At 39.5% G+C, this 22,303-nt stretch overlaps 2 protein-coding genes across 3 annotated transcripts in view; one reads left to right on the top strand and one right to left on the bottom strand.

The window, feature by feature from the left end:
• The window catches only part of LOC134072781 (uncharacterized), a 71,822-nt gene extending 69,654 nt beyond the window's left edge, over positions 1-2,168 (top strand). For both annotated transcript variants that reach the window (XM_062529621.1, XM_062529622.1), the window contains exons 5-7: positions 288-341; positions 577-614; positions 1,206-2,168. In XM_062529621.1, coding sequence (XP_062385605.1) covers positions 288-341; positions 577-614; positions 1,206-1,271 — 158 coding nt within the window. In that variant the 3' untranslated portion in view covers positions 1,272-2,168. The remainder of the gene's footprint in view (positions 1-287; positions 342-576; positions 615-1,205) is intronic.
• Positions 2,169-10,146: 7,978 nt separating this feature from the next.
• LOC134073120 (immunoglobulin gamma-1 heavy chain) lies at positions 10,147-22,293 on the bottom strand. Its single transcript, XM_062530102.1, has 11 exons — positions 22,224-22,293; positions 21,505-21,742; positions 21,070-21,149; positions 17,587-17,898; positions 16,905-17,222; positions 16,363-16,424; positions 13,916-13,925; positions 12,685-13,014; positions 11,320-11,661; positions 10,986-11,099; positions 10,147-10,633 (listed from the first exon to the last, which is right to left on the bottom strand). The coding sequence occupies exons 1-11, from the start codon at positions 22,291-22,293 to the stop codon at positions 10,611-10,613; spliced, it is 1,899 nt and encodes a 632-aa protein (XP_062386086.1). The 3' UTR covers positions 10,147-10,610.
• Positions 22,294-22,303: the final 10 nt, after the last annotated feature.

Raw genomic sequence — 22,303 nt, 5'->3', positions numbered from 1 at the left:
TACAAAACAGAATCTGCCTTTGGAACACTGGACGAATGGTTGCTATATACAGTATATGGCATCTGTATGCATACTGTATGTACTGTAGATATTACATTAAAGATCAGCCATTTCTTTCTACAACAGTTATTTGCAACATTAATGATAAAAACAATAACATTTTTAAGTGACTCCAAACTTTTTAGCGGTAGTGTCTGTTAAGAGGTGTATGCCCTACACATTCTACAGCATTGTTGTGAAATCTTTGACTTTGATGCTGACAGTAATGACACCCTTTTCATTCACAGGTCGGAAGGTTAGTGGCAAAAGACGACAGACTGAAAACAGAAGGCCAGATCATGGTAAGCAATCTTTTGTAAAATGGCATGATATGGCGAGTTATGCATAGTTTTATTGTAGAATTGATGGCATATAAAATGTAGAAAAGGCTGGTTGTTTTGGATGTAAAAATGTTACTCCTCGAATGCAAATGCAAGGTACTGTATGCAGTTAAGTTGTTGGTATCAGCATAAGAGGCTATATGTGCTCCTATCCCATGCATGTTAAAGAACCACCAACTATGTGTTTTCCCCCAAGGCAACCGTGGAAGACATGACATAAGATCATCTGAAATGGTAAGTAAAAATCACACAAGGGATAGTTAGAGGACATTGTCTGATGTATTGAACCTTTAGCTGCTAATGAAATTAACTTCATGTAGGATATGCCATGTCTTTCCTTTTTCCTCCTTCTTTAGAAAGCTGAGATCCTATAGTTTATTGGGAAACAATAAGAAAAGGCTAGCATATTGTTTTTCTTTTTACCAGATTACAAACATCTATAAACTAACCACATTTTTGGCCCTCTAAGTCACTTGAAGCTGTGTGTAAAAGTAGATCGATATAGATGAATATATATTGAGTAGTTTACACAATTAGTTGTAAAGGTATGTGCATGTGTTTTACAAAATGCTCTATGGAGACCCCAATGCATTCTGACAATGAATCCCTTGGTGTAGGAGCATAATCATGGTCTCAAATTAATGGTAACACTGTGTCAAAGTGTCATGCTTGTACTTGGATTGGATGTCAGGGGTCCTGATATGGAATAACTGCACTCAATATGGAACAATATCGTATAATTTGAAATGTTTTGTCCAGTTCAACTTATTGTGGGAAAACATCATGATAATAAAAAACATCTTATTTTTGTCTGATTGTATCCAGGAGGTGCAGTATGCCACTCTGGATCAGATCCATTTGGAACAGGCATCCAGAGCGCGAGTTAAGTAGATCTGCAAAGACTCATCACATCATCAGCCAATCCAAAGTCCTCAAGTGGATCTGCAAGGACTCACATCAGCCAAACCAAAGTCCTCAAGTGGATCTGCAAGGACTCACATCAGCCAAACCAAAGTCCTCAAGTGGATCAGATGAATTATGTGACTCTGCATATTGTTTCCGTAATCCGGAAAGCAAACTTTCACACCCATCATAGACCAACTATTTTGCCTTTTCTGAGTGCAGAAGAGTCTTGGTCCTGTATTGGCACTACCTGACTTCCAGGGAAACACATACTGTACTGTAGTATTCATGTGTTACCATAGAGTTATCATATCTGTATAATGATAACTATGATGAGGTGTGAGGAATGAAGTGAAGGTGTATCTAGCCAAGTTTGCAGCATTGATATGTTAACCAACCCAAAGCTATTTTTTAACTTAAGCAGAATTCAAAGTCTTTGGTTAAGCGTATAGAAAAATGGTAATTGGTCAGTGTAGTTTCGCTTCTGTCAGTCACAAAAGATGCGTGTGAGCACACATGTGTGAAGTTTGAGACTCTCCAAAAAATTGATGTCTCAACTGCTTGACATAGTGAGTAAATGTCTTCATTGAATTATACCTCTTAATACATTCATTTCTGAACACGACCCCACCTGCAGGTTGCCTGAATGTGTGCACCTCTACACTTTCTCCCTTTGCAACATTGCTTATATGAGATGGGAAGACAGAACAGCAACAAAAACAACAAAAACAACATTCATATTTTAGCTTGCCTTTTAAATGTGCAATTGATCTGTTGTATGCCATAATGTTTGTAAATCATAATACTTGCCTGTCTGTCTCTCAGTGTTTTGTGTGCTTAAAGGGATATTCCGCCATTTGTGGAAATACGCTCATTTTCCACCTTCCCTCGAGCAAAACAATCGATATTTACCTTGTTCCCGTTCATCCAGCCATTCTGTGAGTCTGGCGATACAACTTTTAGCTTCAGCCTAGCATAGATCATTGAATCGCATTAGACCATTAGCTTCTCGCCTGCTAGCTTCATGTTTAAAAGTGACTAATATTTCTGGTAATTTTCCCATTTAAAACGTGTGTCCTCTCAAGTTAGAAAGTGCAATAAGACCAACTGAAAATGAACCCTGCCGTTTTTCTAGGCATTCTCATCTGGCGTAATAATCAAGGCAACTTGCAGCTACTGGCACTACTACTGCTTGATGTCTATGGGGACTATTTTCAGATGCTGCGTATGTTATCACTGCGCCTATGGTACGTTTGCAAGTTGCCTTGATTATTACGCCAGATGAGAGTGTAGTTCCATGTCAAATTTTCAGTTGGTCTTATTGCACTTTCTAACTTGAGAGGAGACACGTTTTAAATGGGAAAATTATCAGAAATCTTAGTCACTTTTAAACATGAAGCTAGCAGGCGAGAAGCTAATGGTCTAATCCGATTCAGTGATCTATGCTAGGCTGAAGCTAAAAGTTGTATCGCCAGACTCACAGAATGGCTGGATGAACGGGAACAAGGTAAATATCGATTGTTTTGCTCGAGGGGAGGTGGAAAATGAGCGTATTTCCAAAAATGGCGGAATATCCCTTTAACAACAAACTAGAACGTTAGACACACCAGATATCCAAATAGCTTTATTAATAAAGACCTTATCAAAGATTTATTTTATTTTATATATTGTATTGCAGTCATTACATAGGCTAATCTGGTATTCAAATGGTCACATAAATGAGCCAGACATTTCAACTATTTTTTGGGGTGTGAACTCTAGTTGATGAGTTCCAGTATGAAAATCAAAAAGTGTCACCATGATTAAGGACAGAAGTAACATCAGTTTCAGGGAGGTGCTACATTTCTAGTGCTATAGAGAGGGGATTTCACACAGTGGCCGGACAACCAAGCCTATTCAACAAAAAAAACCTAAATCATTAACATGTCTGTCAACCTTTGTGGGCCAAAAATAGAAATGACTTGTGACATTGATGGGAACATTTGCAAAAACACACTGACATCTGCTGGACACAAGAAATAACATGCTAATCCCTTTGTCAAAAGGGTAGCCTATAGTTGAGTCAGATGTTGAAATCCTTTGCATGTATGATGTAGGCCTATAATGTTATCAAAACACAACTTCAAGGTGAACTTCAAATTTGATGCTCAACATTTTTTCATTCTTCATCCAGTTCGGTGTGACTTACTGCTCATTGGCCAGCTGTTGAAGCAAGATAGTGATGTGAATTCATAATGAATGCTGTAGGCCTACACAGGATAAACATATTTCCTCTGAAAAGCACTGACCTGCTTCCTGTTAGAATCTTCTTGATATGCTGTGCCATGGCAACCATCATCATTTGCAACAAAAGAGCTGATGCAATCCCTAGCATTCTATGTACGCTAGCAGTGGTGTAGCATATGGCTTGAGGATCTAAATAAGAAAATGCATCAGTCAATCAAGCCCACTCACTCAACCAATACATTTACCATAAAGTCAATGCTTTATTCCCAGTACGATGGAATATCGCCAGGAATTTGGTTAAAACAACACCACAACATAATTGGAATATTCAATGTATATTTAGCCCTGCTTGAATTTAAGTCGTCCAGTAACTGGAACGTTGCTGGTTCGAGCCAAACTCCTCCTGATCCTGTCAAAGTATCCTTGGGTTGGCGCCTTGCATGGCTGCCTCCGTCATCAGTGTGTGAATGGATGAATGTGAGGCATGCTAATGTAAAGCGCTTTGGGTGCTCGCAGAAATCGATAAAGGCGCTATATAAATGCAGTCCATTTACCATTTACCATTTACTATTTACCATTTACTATTTAGCTGATTCGAGCATTTGGCTTACCACCTAAGGTGAGGCTTCTGTTGAGTCTCACCCCTCCACTCTCCACCACACAAGTGTGGCTCTCTCCCAACCCAAACTCCGGGAGAGACACTACAACTTGGTTGCGCGTGAATACAGATGATGGGCTGCTGTCGTTGGTCCAGATAGACTCACATTGGCCACTCTCCTCTCTCCCGTCCTCCTGGACCCAGAACACGCGTGCTTTGGAAGGGTGGACGCCAGTGGCCACACAAGTAAGGACAGCGAGCGAATCGTTTCTGTGGCGGACAGTCAATGCAATTTCAACTGAGGGACTGTCTTGGCCTGTAAAAATACATAGCAAAAAGTAGTACATATAGCACTTATCCACAGAATACTTCTTGCAAAAAAATGTCAGGGCAAAAACAGTAAACAGGGCAAAACAATATTTTGCTACAACCTTACATGGATATATATACTGTAGGTATACACCCATATTAATATTCAAGTTCAGTAAGTAAACTTGCAGTTGAAGATTTACTGAATAACACCTCAACCAAATCCAACCAAATCAAAAATGAACCATGCATTGTAGTCAACAAATAGTTTGTTGATCATGTGAGTTCCTGTAGATAGTCTGTAAGTGGACTATATAAAGTGTGATCAATATTGTTTTACATGAATGTACAGTATATGGGATATCGTAAACAACAACATAAATGGGTATGGGATATCTTGAACAACAACAACAAAAACTCTCACTCATACACGTACTTTCAACAACAACCGTTGTTCCATTGCCAATGAACAACTTCTCCTTGTACACCACAGCACAGTAGTACGTCCCGGACTTCTCCGTGGTTGCCAAAGGGATGTCTGCTCGGCAGGATTGACTCTCGGCATCTATCTGCATTTCTACGTTCCTGCAGAGCTCCAGCGTGTCACTCTGGGGGTGCAGCTTCATCCACGCCACCGTGTAGCAGAACGACACGAGGTCGAGCACTTGGCAGTAGAGGCTCACTGTCTCGTTGACTCTGCCTTTGATCACCGGAGGATGCTGGGTGAGATTCATCATGGCAACTAGGAGACAGGGACAAGCGTAAGCTTTAATTTCCCAGGAGAATGAGGAGAGGAGAATGAGGAGAATGGCCCTTGTAATCTAATTGACATACATAAGTCACTTTGGGTAAAATCATCTGCTTATATGAATGAATAATAATGGCAAACTGCTCTATTTGTACCAGAGGCAAAGTTAAATAGTGAAGAGGTAAATTCATTCTATAGCAATCAGTGTGCCATTCGTTCATTCTTTATACTGTATGAAGTACAGCGCTACATATGGTGGTGGCAGCAATGGGGCTAAATGGAGTCCAATGGGGCTGGACTAGCAAGCTGGAGCCTTAAAAGTTGTGGGTTCAATTCCCGGCTTCCATCATTGTGCCCTTGAGCAAGGGGAGAATGGTCCTTGCAATATAATTGACATACATAAGTCACTTTGGGTAAAATCATCTGCTTAATCAATAAATAATAATGGCAAACTGTTCTATTTGTACCGGAGGTTTATAAAGTTAAAAGTTATGAAGTTACAGAAAAGTTATATGGTCACTCTGAAACATTAGGCTACTGTATACCGTAATTTCACACTTATTAACTGTATACAAGTGTATACAATCAATTTTGCTAAATTTCCTCAGGCTAATACACAAGTGCAATTTGCATAAAACACTGTCCTGCGGTTTATACACAATGCAGGCTAATGCATGGCAAATTACACTTTGTGGCCCCTACAATCAGTATCATAAAAATTTAAGGATCAGCGTAAATATGTGCAGATACAGAACTTTCAGCACGCACGATTCCCCTTCTCTTTGACATTTTTGTAATCTTGGGCAGAACATTTATTTGCAAATTGTCCTACAGGACACATAAAGACAAACAGGACAACACTGCTTAGTTTTGTGGGTTATATATGCGTATATGTTTGTGTATATGTAACTCTTGTTTATGCTTAAAGGGCTGCTAGAACGTAACTTCCATTCCAAATATATTTAATCCAATCTTATCTAATCACACCAGATTTTAAAAAAAATATATGTTTCCATATAAATGACACATTTTATGCATTCGTGCCTTTTCCCATTTTGGTGTGATGATAAATCTAGATCTCATGTAGTCTACCCATTCTATTTATGTACGTATTAACGCATCACACATTTTGTACGGTACATAAACGGTAAATAATCCTGTAAACCACAGGATTTATTATTCCTCTCAGTAACACTTTACTTGAAGGTATATACTGTAAGAGTGACATGACACTGTCATGAGCACATGAACCCTAGCTCTAACCCTAAACCAAACCCGCCATGACAAAAACCGAATGACACTTAATGACAGAGGTGTTAAGTCATAAACTTTTACGACTAGTTTATAATGTTTATGACACATTCATGACAACGTCATGTCACTCTTATGTAGATACCTTCAGGTAAAGTGTAAACTTCCTCTCTAGCACAAATAATCACATTTACCGTATGAGTTAAGGAACAATGCAATGCATTACCAACCCTTTCAACTGCATAAAAAAACATGTGTTCTTAAGGCTTAGAAACCAACATTGAGTAAAATGTAACTATTAAAATATTACACTAAAGTCCAATTAGATTTCATTTTAGAGTTTCAATACGTTGTTTTTGAACATTTCAACTGGAAACTTGAAAGGGTCTATGCAGTCGTGAGCCATATTGATCAGGTTGTGTGAGCTGCGATGAGAACAAATGGGATGAAATGTTTGCCTACCTGACAAGGTCCACACACAGCAGAGGGACAGAACTGTGAGGGGATGCATAGTGAGTGTCAAGTGTGTCAAACTAAATGAAGACGCAGCTAATATGATGACGGACACATGTCCCACTTTTCCATTCTAGCCTCCTCCACAAACACAGAGATAGAGAGAGAGAGAGAGAGAGAGAGAGAGACACACACACACTCACACACACAAACACACACATGTATACGCACACACAATCACACACATGCACACACATGCAAACACAGATAAACACATACTGTACATGTATGCGCACACGCAAACACACACACATACAGATACACACTCGTATGCGGGCGCACACACACAATCACACACATACACACACACAAATTGCACATCGTCCCTCACATTTTTACATAGGCCTACTTGTAAACACAAGTTTAGATTACCATGGACATTTTTGATTGAATTTCAATCCCCAATTTGACAAATAAATTGATTTATTGACTTTAATTAATTTGCCGTGATAATATCCCAGGACCAATAAGCTTTAAAAAAGTGTTGGGAAATGTTGTGTAAACTCTAGAAAAAGACACATTATTTTTGCTCATATTCTACATCAATTGTATCAGATCAAATCAATGTCTTATCTTATAATTAACATATTGCAATATTTCAGTTTTTTAAACTATGAAAAGAGATTACCATAGTCAAACACAGAAACTGTGTAATTACCATGTCTACTATATATGGGTATTTGACCATTTGATGTGTAGCAACTGAACGAACCATAGAAGTGAAATTATATACAGTATTTTCTTAAACACTTTCTAAAACAACATAGTGTTTTAAAAGATGCGAAGAAGTGATTGCTAATCGTCATGTAAGTGTTGTCTTACAGAAAGAGGCTAATGTTGCAGCTTCAGCTTCTTGGGACATAATCTTCGAGGACACTTTGAATATAGAGCATATAGCCCACAGTCAGGAGACAAAAATGCTGATCCAAAGTAAACTCAATGTGGAGGGCCGCAGTGCCGTTACAACAGAGGGCCTCAATCGGTTTGCATTTTGGGTGAAACCACATGACAATGCTGAATGGAATATTAGAAGCACAAACCATATCCTGTCCGTCACTTGAATTTGTGCAAGCAAGTCTAGCACAGCCACTGTCGATGACCTCAAAAGAAAATATAGGTCAGAAGTTGCAGCAGGAGTGCAGGGTTGAGTTTGAACTGTTTCACCATTATGGTCTTTGATAAATACAGCGCCCTCCACAATTATTGGCACCCCTGGTTAAGATGTGTTCTTTAGCTTCTGATAAATTCATTTTTTTTTCCAAATAATATAGGACCACAATGAAAAAAAGGGTAAAATCCAACCTTTAATACAAGTGCATTTATTTAGAAGGAAAAAAAATCCCACATTAAGAAATAATTGTTTTACATCAAATCATGTGTGCCACAATTATTGGCACCCCTGATGTAAATGCTTTGTACAACCCCCTTTTGCTAATAAAACAGCACCTAATCTTGTCTTATAATGTTTCACAAGATTAGAGAAAACAGAAAGAGGGATCTTCGACCATTCCTCTTTGCACAGAATCTCCAAATCATCCAACGACCTGGGTTCTCTCCTCTGCACTCTCCTCTTCAACTCACCACACAGGTTTTCAATGGGGTTGATGTCTGGGAACTGAGATGGCCATGGTGGGAGCTTGATACGGTGTCTGGTGAACCATTTCTGTGTAGACTTGGCCATATGTTTAGGGTCATTATCTTGCTGAAAGACCCAGTGACGATCCATCTTCAGCTTTCGGGCAGAGGCCACCAGATTTTGATTTAAAATGTCCTGGTATTTCAAAGCATTCATGATGCCATGCACCCTAACAAGGTTCCCAGGCCCTTTGGAAGATAAACAGGCCCACAGCATCACCGATCCTCCCCCATACTTCACAGTGGGCATGAGGTGCTGTTCTGCATACTCATCTTTTTGTTACGCCAGACCCACTTAGAGTGTTTGTTGCCATAAAGCTCTAACTTTGTCTCATCTGACCAAAGCACACGGTCCCAGTTGAAGGCCCAGTACCGCTCCAGACGTTTGTGCTTATGATTTTGAGTGAGAAAGGTTGTTTTCCCTGCATGCCTCCCAAACAACTTGTTGGCATGTAGATAGTGCCTGATGGTTTTTTTGGAGACTTTGTGACCCCAAGATGCAACCATTTGATGCAATTCTGTAACAGTGAGTTTTGGAGATTTTTTTATTTCTCTTACCATCCTCCTCACTGTGCGTGGTGGCAAAATAAACATGTGTCCTCTTCCAGGCTTGTTTACCACTGTTCCAGTTGTTTTAAACTTCTTAACGATTCCTCTGACCATAGATATGGGCAGGTGTGCGAGTGGCTATTTTCTTATAGCCATTGCCTTACTTGTGAAGGTCGACACACATCTGCCTTACTTGAACAGTGTGTACCTTTGTCTTTCCCATGTTGAAGAGAAATGGCCTCTGTGTCACGTCATATTGATAGCCCAGGGAAACAGGATGTTAAGAATTACTAATTAAATGTTCCTACATACTCTGATTGACTTTGTAAACTACTGTAGAAATTACAGAAATGACAGAAATACTTTAATTACATTTATTTCCTAGGAATTGTTAGGGGTGCCAATAATTGTGGAACAGGGGATTTTATGAAGAATAATTATTTCTTAATGTGGGATTTTTTTCCTTCTAAATAAATGCACTTGTATTAAAGGTTGGATTTTACGCTTTTTTTTCCATTGTGGTCCTATATTATTTGGAAAAAAATGAATTTATTAGAAGCTAAAGAACACATCTTAACCAGGGGTGCCAATAATTGTGGAGGGCGCTGTAATTCTGTTCATTGCGTCTTCATGTTACTAGATAGTCAATGTGTGCCAATGATCATGTTTTATCACCACACTCCCTACACCTACTGTATGTTGTACAATAATTTTAAAAAGTACATCAAAAAACACGACAATTAAAAATTGTACTACAGTGCATTTATTAATTTTCCAGACACATCAGAAGAGGTTACAGGAGTATAAGATACTAATTCTAGTCCATCTAGAATCAGGAGAGAATAAGTGCACAGTGTGAGTGTTGGGGGGCTGGAGGCGTTGGGAAAGAGGGTGATCTTACTCTTCAACATACAGAGCTTCTACAGCAAGTTGATGAACTGGCATTACATAGCATGATATGACTTATAGTTGGTATATTTATGGTATTTGATTTGGTTAATTTTTTATAATGAATTGTTGATATTGTACCGACTGTTATTATCACTGTAGCAGGCTGTTTACCATTAATTTTAACTATGGTGTTGTTATATTTATTGTTTATATTTATAAGTCGCTCTGGACAAAAGTGTCTGCTAAACTGCATAAACATAAACATAATAACAATATAAACAATAAATAAACAAGATATAAACACAATCCTCCCATGAGCCCTTTCAAGTTTAATAGAAACTGCTTGTAATGACCATCCATTGTAGCCAGTTGGACAACAAAAACCTGGGTAGACATTTAACAGTTTAATTGAATTAAAGTTGCATAATCACTGGAAATTTCCCACATCACATAACAATTTTTAAGACTGAATAGTGGGATTTTTCGACAGGACTGAGATCACATTGCTTGCAACACTGCATGAGCCATGAACATATTTCAAATAAAGCCTGTAATAACCATATGATTGTGTCCTTGGTGGAAAAAGTGCAGAAAGACTGGTGGATATTCACTCCTGTGGTGTAAGGAAGCCTACAAAGGAACAATAAAAAACAAGATTGTATAAATGAGACAAAAGGCAGACATGTACAATAAGTTTACCTGCATTGTTAATATGGAAAAATATACCTCGGACAAACAATGGATGACATACAAGCAGTGTTGGGAGTAAGAGTTGAATAAATTGATTGACTGTTGACAGTACTGTTCATATTCACATTTAAAAAGCAGACATGGAAGTAACTTAAAGTTACCTTCCCTAGTAACTAATTACTTTTGATATACAGTAACTGGTCAAGTAATTCAATTACTTTTAAAAGAAGTAACTAGTAACTGTAACTGATTACCAATTTTCAGTAACTTGCCCAACTCTGCATACAAGTACCTTGGGCTGCATTCTTGAAGAGGCAGACTGCTGTGGTTCCACCCAGAAGCAAAAGCATGAGACTAGAGGTTACCCAGACGACTGTGTAAATGTAATAGACAGGAGAGCAATGGCCTGCAAAAATGAAATAAAAATAAAATGTTAGGCCGATGAAGCCTTTACCGTAATTTCCAGACTATTAGCCACGGCTTATTGATTTAGCAAAATGTCTTCAGCTACAGTAAGTTACAGTAATATGGTGTTAATATGTCTTGTGTTTCTTTTAACTTGCGTAAAACACTGTCTTATATGCGGCTTATACGCAATGCGGCTTATATGCGGGAAATTCTTGTACTTTCTGGTGCCAGGTTTATCCATGTCCACGTGTTGTTGAAGCTCTGCCCTGCAACCTCCACCACGCAGGCGCACCGAATCCCCCTCTCCCACTCCTCCACTGGAACCAGGACCTGGTTCCGGGTGAGCCTTCTCAGTGGGTCACCGGCACCGGCACCAGCACCGGCATCCTCCAGGTCAGAATCTGTCCACCCGCTCTCCACGCGTCCGTTGATCACCCAGAAGACGCGGGCCTGGGACGGGCTGACCCCCGACACCAGGCACAGAAGAGGCACGGTGGAGGTGTAGGCGGTGGGTGGGACGATTTCAATGGAGGGAGGTGGTTTGAAGGTACTGCTTGACTCTGTAAGCAATTCAGTTCAATCCAATTTTACTGACATAGCGTAATAAAAGCCAAAAAGTCTCTGCTAAATTCCATAACCATAACCATACATCAGCTCTACTGTAAAATGGCGGGGAAATTCTAGTGCATACTGCATAGCGTGATAACGTATGTCTGTGGGTTCAAGTCAGACAAGCCACACAGTACAATACCACATCACAATACAGTTCACACAACGTTACCACTTCAGAACGTATCACACAAGAGTTCACACACAAAACAACATCACCACTTCATAATACACCTCACAACACAACACAACACAACACAACACAACAAAACCACTTCATAACATATCCACACTAGAGTCTACACACCACACAACACACTTCATTACTAATTCATCATAACACATCACACAATAGTTCACACCACACAGCATCACCACTTCATAACACATGACACACATCATCACCACTTCATAACACATGGCACACAGCATCACCACTTCATAACACATGGCACACAGCATCACCACTTCATAACACATGGCACACAACATCACCACTTCATAACACATGGCACACAACATCACCACTTCATAACACATGGCACCACAGTTCACACAACACCTCACTACTTCATAAGGCATCACACTACAGTACAGTTCACACAACATTGAGTATGAAGCCCTTCCTAAAAGACTTCCTAGCCATTTAGGTAACACATACGTTGAACTTGGCTTCATAAAACTGTCATTATTATTCATGAACTATTATTGCATTGACATTATTGTTACAGTTAGAGTCCCTCAGATTGCGGATCACTGGGCTTTGCACTATGTGAAGCTGTAGTCAAAGGTAGGAGCATGATCCTTTTTATCGGTTTTAGACTAATTGGGTACCCCCCTTAGTGCTAAATACAGTAGATATCCAGTATGTAAAAAAAAAAAAAAAACATTTTTAAAAATGAAAAGAATTTGATTTCCCGCAAAAAAAATCTATGAACAAGAGGAATTCCTTGCATTACTTTTAAACTTCTCACCTGTTACCGTGAGTCGTGTTCCATTGCCAACGTGTGCGAAGCGACCTTGTGACAACACGCAGTAATACATGCCCGCATCATCCACTGTGACCTCTGACAAGGTCGCAAGGCAAACGTTGACCCACGATCTGTCCGTGCTGGCGTTGGCGTTGGCCATCTTGACTCTGTCGGTCACCTGTAACATCATGGGCCTCCTTCGGTCCAGCTTCAACCACACCACGTGCGAACACCAGGAGTAGAGTTCCGCTATGTCGCACTGCAGGGTCGCCGAACCTCCGGGGGCCACCACCGCCACGTCCGGAGACTGGGTCACGATGAACGACGGCTCCACTGCAAACAGGCACAGAAATACAGAAAGACATCTAAAGACATATGCTACGCACAAAAAAGTTAGGGATATCTGGCTTTCGGGTGAAATTTACGGAAAATGTAAAGGGATATCTGGCTCTCGGGTGAAATTTACAGAAAATGTAAAAAGTTAAAGAGCTACAGTGGTATTACAGTATATCATGAAAGCAGGGCATATAAGTAGAAGCATTCAACGGTGATCTCCTTATCTCAAACAATTAATTGAAACAAAGCCCTGCAAATTTCACCAGAAAGCCGAATATCCCTGACTTTTTGTGAAAAGTGTCTGTTCAGCTTACACTTAATTAATTCTTATTACAGTAATTGTAGTATTGCATATATTGCTATTTCCTTGTAGTAGTCTTACCTACTTTTTTTATTGTTTTAAACTGTTCATTGTTCACTTTGGACAAAAGCATCTGCTAAATTCCATAAGTATAACCATAAATCATTTTTTTTGTTAAATGGTGGGAAAATTCCATTGTATAATAATAATAATAATAATAATACATAGGTTTTATATAGCACTTTTCAGGGTACCCAAAGACGCTGCCAGGGTAGAACACGGAAGGCCTACTGACTGTCTGCAATGTGGTCTTGCTAGATACAGTATGCACATTTATTTGGTGACATGTCAAGTCTTTCAAAGCATAACATTGTAGCCGTTACAACATACTAAACGTACTAGGATGACTAGGACTAGAACTAGTTCAGCAGTATGTTACAGAATATATCGCCTCTATTTTTGCGTTCATTGAGGTGCTTAAAACCCAACAAACATACATTTAAAGTTAAGTAAGGTTAAATAAAAATGCACTGTTCAGTACCTTGAACCAGAGAGAAAATCAACATCAGCAGTCGACAGGCCATCATTTTCACTCACTGAGTTTGGCCTGAGAGCACACAGTTATGTCATCGATCAGCCCACACTTACACACTCAACCACGACACTACAGAGAATCCATTTCCTCTGGATGACTTACTTCATGTGCTGAGCCGTACTATGGGAAACAATATTGTTGTTGCATGTAAGCTCCAGGGTTGTGTTATTTTTAATGCTTCATCAGTATCCAGCAATTATACTTGACTTTCACATTTAAAGGCACCCTTACTGTAACAAGATTTGTTCTTGGGGTCCCCCTCTGGTTGAGAAGCACAATGACAAACTAAATATGCATCTTTTGCAACAAAGCATGAACAGAAGTCCTATACAATATAGGGAATGCAGTGACAGCAGTCTACAGAAAAACATATTGCGGTGTGTGTGTAGGTGTGTGGGTGTGTGTGTGTGGATGTGTGGGAGGTGATTTTGGAAACGTTATCAAGGGTTGAGAGTAAAAAAACTGCTACGGGTGCCTTTAAAATAATAAGAAACACACAACACGAATGGATATTATGACGTGCATTTATTTGCAGTTGAAGGACTTATAAACAGATGTTCATGGTTTTCTTGAAAGACGGGGTAACATTGAATTGTCACAGAGAAGTTAAAGATAAACTTTCTCACATGCTGTAGCTGAAAGGTCAAGAAGACACTACCAGGCCCCAGTTTTCTAAAGACAATTTCAGATTGCATATCGCTCCTTGATTCAGACAGGAAACTGTGCCCCTATAAAGTTTCAGTGGGTGGTAGGGTGTGTGTGTGTGTGTGTGTGTGTGTGTGTGTGTGTGTGTGTGTGTGTGTGTGTGTGTGTGTGTGTCTCACAGGCGCCCACCTGTGCTTCACACAACAACAAACAAGCGACCAAAGCAGCCCACAGATGAGGCGATGCCCGTCATCTGGCCATGCAAATACGCTGCGTGGGGAAATGCCCAGCTGGCGCCCCGAGCTCACTGCTTACCTGGTCGCTCACTTCCTGCCCAGCCGCTCACTTCCTGTCTTCACACGCCGCGGTGTGGAGACTGCTGACAGGCTTAGCATAACTACACGTAACTGCTGAGAATCTGGCACACGGCTGAAGCGCAGGCGTGACAGAGAACACCCTTTTATGTGCTTAAAATTGTCTTGAAAGGCTCTTGACAAAGCAGCATAACTCGACATGACAAATATGCAAGAAAGATCACTCTTGAAATACACCTTCTTCTTAATCTTCCCTAACACTAGTATGAACTACAGTGTAAGGTTTGCATAAGAGACCCCATAAATTAGAAGATAGATACATAGATAGATAGATAGATACCTTATTGATCCCTAGTGGAAAATTCAAGAAAAAATCCAAAGTAAAGAAGTAAACAAAAAAGCATTTAAAAACACAAAAAGACACAGAGCTACCAGGATTGCTGCCACTCACATTGGCACCGGAACCGGAACATTGACCCACTAATTGTATAGTCATGACAATGGTGTCCGATGCATGCATTACACCTAAATCTGTGAATAAAATCCTCTTAACATTTCTTAATGGACATGTCTCCCTATGACGGAATGACTGAATAGCACCTTCCTGTCACTCCTCTCTGCCTGAGTTACTGCCGTGTTTTTGACAATGATAGCAAGGACTGGATCATGCCCAACTCTGTATCGGAGACAACATGCTAACAAATTTAATGAACAATAACATAATAATTACATGTTGGAATTATTTATAAATTCATATAAATTCAATAACTGAAAAACGAATCATTATACTGTATTTCTTTAACCTCTTCAAATTTCACTTCCTCGGATTGAAAATGAGACCTTTTTATGATAAAGATATAAGCATTTTTTAGTCAAGTACCCATTTTTTTACGGACAGTTTTTGTTTTTCACAGTTTGTTTATCTTTAGGGCTTCAACCAGTCTGTAGGCCTATAGGCCTATAGGCCTTAAGCAGTGACTTCTTTACAGTGTTACAACAGCGCCACCTAAAGGGCATTGGGCTTCTAGACGTATTTGAATATTCATTTTGTAGTAGTTGTTGATGTTTTGATGCGAATGTGAATACAAAAAAATGAACAATAAGTAAATGGTATGTACACATTTTAATGGGGGCTCATGACCAAGAGTGAAATCAAAACATATATGCCCTTTTGTACAAATGATGGATACTATGCCTTCATCATCATAACTTGACTTAAAGTCAAGGAACCTATAGGTGGCCCATCAACAACGTAGTCCCAAGTTAATTTATGTTAGCTGCACAATGAATTCAAATTGTACACCTTCACACTATCAACTTTCACTAATTATGCAATCACCATGTCTACCCGAGCATCACCTTAGTATCTATATTATATATCTATACATTTTTGTATTTTCATGCACTGGTAATTCCTTGGAAATACATCTCTAGTTTATGTTAGCTGCACAATAAACTGTCAATGCAACAATCAGCAAAACAAACAGCACAGACGAGGTGATTCCTAGGCCCTTGTAAATCCACATCACTGCGTGGCACGAACCAGACAGATCTGTGGAGACAAAAATGACACTGTAAGTGGACACCAGAGGACTCCCCACAAGGCAGAGAAGATGGACCATATTTATACGTGTCTATGACAACAGATATGAACAGTTGAACAGTTGAATTACAGTATACTTTTACAACTATATATACACATATTGAAACAAAAATGTAATATTTACTATTTTTTACATATTTACATGCACATGAATAACTTTGATGTAAACTCTATGTTTAATTACACATTTCACCATCTACAATACAGTATATATGCAATATATATATATTATATATACAGTATATATATATATATATATATACTGTATATATAAACATATTGAAACAAACAAATGATATATTTTTTACATATTTACATGCACATGTTAACATGAATAACTTTGATGTAAACCAAAGTTGCATCTAATAAACTGGCCCAGACCAGTACAAACGGGTGACTCCCAGTGACTCCAGTTCAGTTCATATTTACCATGCTGGGCCCTGTGCTGCGCGGCTCTCTTGATGATCTCCCCTGCGTACTCCACCTCACACACGCACGCAGCGCCTCTCTCCCACAGCTCCGCCCGCACCCTGACCCAGCTCCGGGTGAACTCCACCACCGACTCGCCGCTGCTCGTCCAGGCCGATCCCGTCCGCCCGTCTGCCCTCTGTCCATCTATTGTCCAGCTGACGCGGACCTGGGATGGGACCACCTGCGTCACCCAGCACAGGAGTTGGACATCGGAGTTGTGGCCGTTGCTGTCCAGAGGTGAGAAGATTTTCACTGATGGGCGAACAGCTATGGCACCTGCAGACAACAGTTTTCTTGTGTTACTCTTAAAGGGGACAGTAGTGTAGTTTTGTGTAGTTTTTCTTATTGTTGTTGTTGTTGTTGTTGTTGTTGTTGTTGTTGAGTAACAGGATACAAAGAAATAATATAGATGATTTCTGCATGACTCAATGCTATGAAATAATTGTAATAAAACATGATGCAATTGCAGTAACATTAAGATAAATACAGATACATATAAATGAAATTTGTACAATTCCAAACAACACTAAACAATATTCAAAGCTGATCATATCCAGCCAATGCACCATGGATTAGGTCAGTGTAATTTGAGACATCAGTACCAAACTTGTGCTGAGCTACAGTATGTGCATTCATTTACCTATCACAGTAACTGTGGTTCCCTCGCTGAAAAACGAGAGTGCACTGTGCACAAGAGAACAGTAGTACATTCCAGAGTCCCCTGGCGTTGCGCTGATGATGGTTCCTTTACACTGGTTTGCATAGTCTTCATCATTGCCCCCCAAGATGCTGGTGGATGTATCGATCTCTCCAGTCCTTGGGTGAACTCTGAACCAGGTGATTGTGTAGCAAAAGGTCTTAACGAACTGAAGGCTGCAAGTTAGAGTCAAGGAGTCCCCACTTCTGACCTGCACGCTGCTTGGAGACAGGGTTAGGTTGGCCGTACAGATCACTGTGGAAAAGAGGAAACAGAAATAAAGTCACGTACATGCACACAATGCACTATATTTTTGCTGTGTGTTTAACTGTGTAAAAACTCTTAAACTCTTTTATATAATTTATCCATCTATCCACCTATTCTTTAAAGAGATATTTTTCTGACAATAATTATAACAGGCCACAATTAATAGCAAAGTTGGAAAACTTTAAAGTTTGTAAGTACTAATGTAGCTTATTTGTATTACTAAATAGTCTTCTCTTTATTAAAAGTATTTGCATATAATCCATTATCCATAGTAACATTATCGAACATCTTAATGATATGTACAGTACATATATAAGAATTGTTAAAAAACTGGTGCAACTTTATAGCAAGGGCTCAACAAAGATTCACAACGAAACAACAAAAAGATTCACATTAGAGCACAACAGATATTTGATTTTTATAGTACATTACAGCACATAGTATAGCCTAGTACATACAGTATTGCTATTGTAATGCAGTTAAGGGAGTACAGGTGAAGCACTGTACTTGATGACAAAACAATTTAGTAATATAGGTAATTCTTAACGATCATCAACAAACTACTTGCTAATACTTTGCTATTTATTGTGGCCTGTTAAGTAAATACCTGTGACTGTTACAATACATGTTGTTATGATATGATCATTTGACAAAACAAAAAGCATCAGCTGCATACTTTATCTTCAACTTTCAAAGTTTCGTACATTATCAAGTTACCTCTGGTGACAGACGACACTATTGCCAACAGTAGTGACGCTCGAAGATGCATCCTGAATATGCCCCTGTGACTTGCCCCTGAGAAGTACCCCTGAGAACTGCCCCTGAGAAGTAGCCTCTCAACACTGTGGCCACATGGCCCCATCCCCCTGCTGTTCTGTGGTAGGTTGAATCACCTTGATCGTGTAGAGTATAGTCAAAGATTGTCTAGTTACTTTATAAACCGTCTCTGGTATAGTGTATACTACTCACCATATACTGTAAATAAGAACAGGCCCTTAACTCTGAACTATGGGGTATCATTTTTCAGTCATATTACATCGTACTCAGATAATCAGAGTGAGACACAACAACAGTACAGATTTATGTGATATAACACCATGAAAGGCACTCAAAACCCAACAAAAATCAATACGAATACAAATGTAAACCGTTTTCAGCATAGAGCACTATGAATTAAGACCTATGGACTAATAGTCTCCTGCCAACATTGGCCAAAACAATTAATTAGAAAACACTGGCCAGAAGAAGCAATTAATTAGAAAAACAGTTAGGAGCACATTTGACTGGTGGCTATATACTGTAGGTAACTGCTGTGTCCAGTGTACAAAGCAAGATCCAGAGATGCCATTGGGTGAAATTAGTGTGGAGGAATTTGACTGGCCCACAAATAACAGGACCACACGAATACACTGCTGAATGAACGGGCTAAACAAATTGGGTCAATTATTGCTCTGTCACTAGTTTGGAGTTGGAGTTTAAAACCAGGTTAAACCCCAAAGAAGCGAAAGAGCAATTGTCCCATTGGGATCCTTCCCAAAAGAGCGCTGTTAGAGCCGATAAGGGGGTGTGAACTCCATATCGATACTTATACAATGGATTCAGTACAGGATGTCAATGGCGTTCCTGTGTGTATTATGGCAGAGATTCCAATACCTCCAGTGCTTATGCTGGACAATGGGGGAAATCTAATGTGAACACAAGTGAGGTATCTGTTGAAGTTGTAGAAGGGGTGTCACTTGCGCTCAAGCCCCGTCGGTGCTCACAGTCCAGGACCACAGGATAAGAAACGCTGGCTGGGCTACTTCTAATAGACTAACCCAGAGATGACTGGAGCACTCGGATTAAGTTATTAAAAATAACTTTTTTTATTGTGGTGCACAAACGACTGACGTTTCGACGCACTGCGTCTTCTTCAGAGTCAAACTGTAGCCCAGCCAGCGTTTCGTATCTGTTGAAGTGTTGACATGTGGCTCTGAACTGGAGTTTTTGAGATACATGAAGGCTATTTTTCTCAGAACAGCTTGACATCCTTTGTTGAAATGTTCCTAATGTGTTGTAAAGCCCTGGTCTGGCTGGCCCGATTGCTAACCTTTACTATGTGTTTAAAAACATACCACATGATAACCTGACCTATTTCTCTGCCATGTCTGCTGTTCTAGCTTTCTAGCCCACAAGACCACACCAGCACAGTAACATGCAACTGATGGACAGATACCATCAACAAGGACTCACTTACTGCAGAAGAAGAAAAAACTTCAGAAACGTCCAATGATGCCAACTATAGAGCAATACTTTATTGGGGTGAATTCACAATTCAGTTTGAGCCTATGAAAATTACAATCGCTATATTTTATATACAGTACATGTGTCTTGAGGCCATTCACCTAGGTCTACAGTACAGTAGGTAAATAATTTCAAACAAACTAAAAAAAAAAAAAAGAAATATCATAATTCTCTAATTTAATGAGTTGTCTCCCCAGCCATGTTAAATTCATGAATAGATACATGGATGTTGTAGAGTATCAGTCTACAATTTTTACTTGATAAAATACTCCATCTACAAATGCCACATAGAGAAAATCATGAATATTTTTGCAAATTGAAAGATAATAGAAATAATGTTAAGATGAAGAAGTCGCATCAATCCAAAATCGTCTGCTGTTTCAGGTGCTTCTCAGTAGGACTTTCAGGAGAATCAAGTAGGAAGGAGACTGGAGCACACTGATTTCACGTGCAGTCTTTTATTGGTACAAACAAACTGACGTTTCTACACTACTGTGTCTTCTTCAGAGTAGAAATAATGTATCAGGATATGCAAAAAATATAAACAATAGCAATATTGATGTGTATATCAACATAAGACAGCAGATGAATCACTTGCAGATGAAGATGAGGACTTGCAGACTAATCATATCAACACAGGGAGTTTTTCAGCTATATTTGTAGTCTTGAAATACCTGTGGGAAAACATGTATACTGACCATGTGCAAACATTATAAACAATATAAATCTTTTCACAGCTATCTTCTCACTCAACCGGAAATTTCCTGAACACTCAAAACATTTTTAAAGGAGAATACCAGAACAACAATCTAAGAAACTCATTCTACCTGATTTAAAATATTTTCCACCACATGTTGCCAAGACAGTCAACGTCACCAGAATAAGGAGACTTGAGCTTATTCCCACAAGCCTTGAGAGCCATAGAGTAGCATAACACATCCTCTGTGTAGAAAAACCTGGGAAGGAAAGACACATCATAATTAACTTCATCTGGTCTATGCAATTGGCTTTTCCCCCCGCCATTACACTGTGGCTTCTTCAGGGGGCACTCTTCCCACCTATTTTGGCCTATCATCAAATGCTTGACCTCTTTAGAAAGCTGACACCCAGTAGTGTCTTAAATCAAAATCATATTTTCTTATGGGTAGAAATACTAAATTGTATCTTAACCGTATCAATCTGGCATAGTGTCTTATCGAAAAATAAACAATCATGAATGAAATATGTTCACCATTTCTCAGCACTGTGTTGTGGTCTGTGTATTTCCCTGCATATGTCAGTACGCAGGTGCAGTTCACTCCTCCTCTCCACTTTGGAACTGGAATCATGATATGGTTCTGGGTCAGCTCTGTCACAGAACCGTGTTCCGACACCCAAAAAGAATTTGTCCATCCATCCCATAATTCCCCGTTGATCACCCAGTGCACACGGACCCTGCGTCGGTCAGCCCCCGACACCAAACACACCAGGGGGACGCTGGGGTCACCGCTGGAGTCAACATCGTCCGACGGTAACAGGATTCTGACCGTTGGAGAGGTGGTGACGGTCCCTACAACAGAAACCATCATAAAATCCAAGGGGCAATTGCTCTGTCATATTGCTCTGTCAGAGCAATTGTCCCCAAAGGTTTTGCTCTAGTCTAACATTATCTAAATGTACATTAACACTTGCTTTCATTTATCTATGGATACACTGCGTTAAGCATGTTTACACTGTGATCAGACCAATGTCTTGCTGTTGCTAGCACATTGCACTGCTGATTACAGTAAGCTGTGAAAACTCTCTAGCAAGACAAACATTCGATAATTTAATGTAACAGACTTATTTAAATTATATAAATGGTTAAGCCTCCAGCCTTGTGGCTACGGCCGAACAACACTCGTGGGGATATCCATCACCAACCCCACTCTCATTCGTGCTTTATTGCTTAAATATCCTCTTTTATATCATATTACCATATTATATTACATATATTACAATTAGAATAACAATTATTATTTTAATATTGTATTCACAGCAGGCCTTCTTACCTGTGACAAATACCTTGGATCCATTTCCAAAGTACGAGACAGAGCTGTGCACAGCCAAACAGTAATACATGCCAGCATCC

This window comes from Sardina pilchardus, chromosome 24 (assembly GCF_963854185.1).
Source record: "Sardina pilchardus chromosome 24, fSarPil1.1, whole genome shotgun sequence".
Taxonomy (NCBI): Eukaryota; Metazoa; Chordata; class Actinopteri; order Clupeiformes; family Clupeidae; genus Sardina; species Sardina pilchardus.
This window is presented reverse-complemented; position numbering and strand designations above follow the sequence as displayed.

Excerpts from the sequence above, each read along its gene's own strand:
- LOC134073120 (XM_062530102.1), bottom strand. The coding sequence starts at position 22,293 with ATGTATTACTGTTTGGCTGTGCACAGCTCTGTCTCGTACTTTGGAAAT. Across the intron at positions 17,223-17,586 it reads AACCACAGTTACTGTGATAG|GTGCCATAGCTGTTCGCCCA; the intron begins GTAAATGAATGC and ends TGTTGTCTGCAG. Across the intron at positions 10,634-10,985 it reads CTTCAAGAATGCAGCCCAAG|GCTTCCTTACACCACAGGAG; the intron begins GTACTTGTATGC and ends GTTCCTTTGTAG.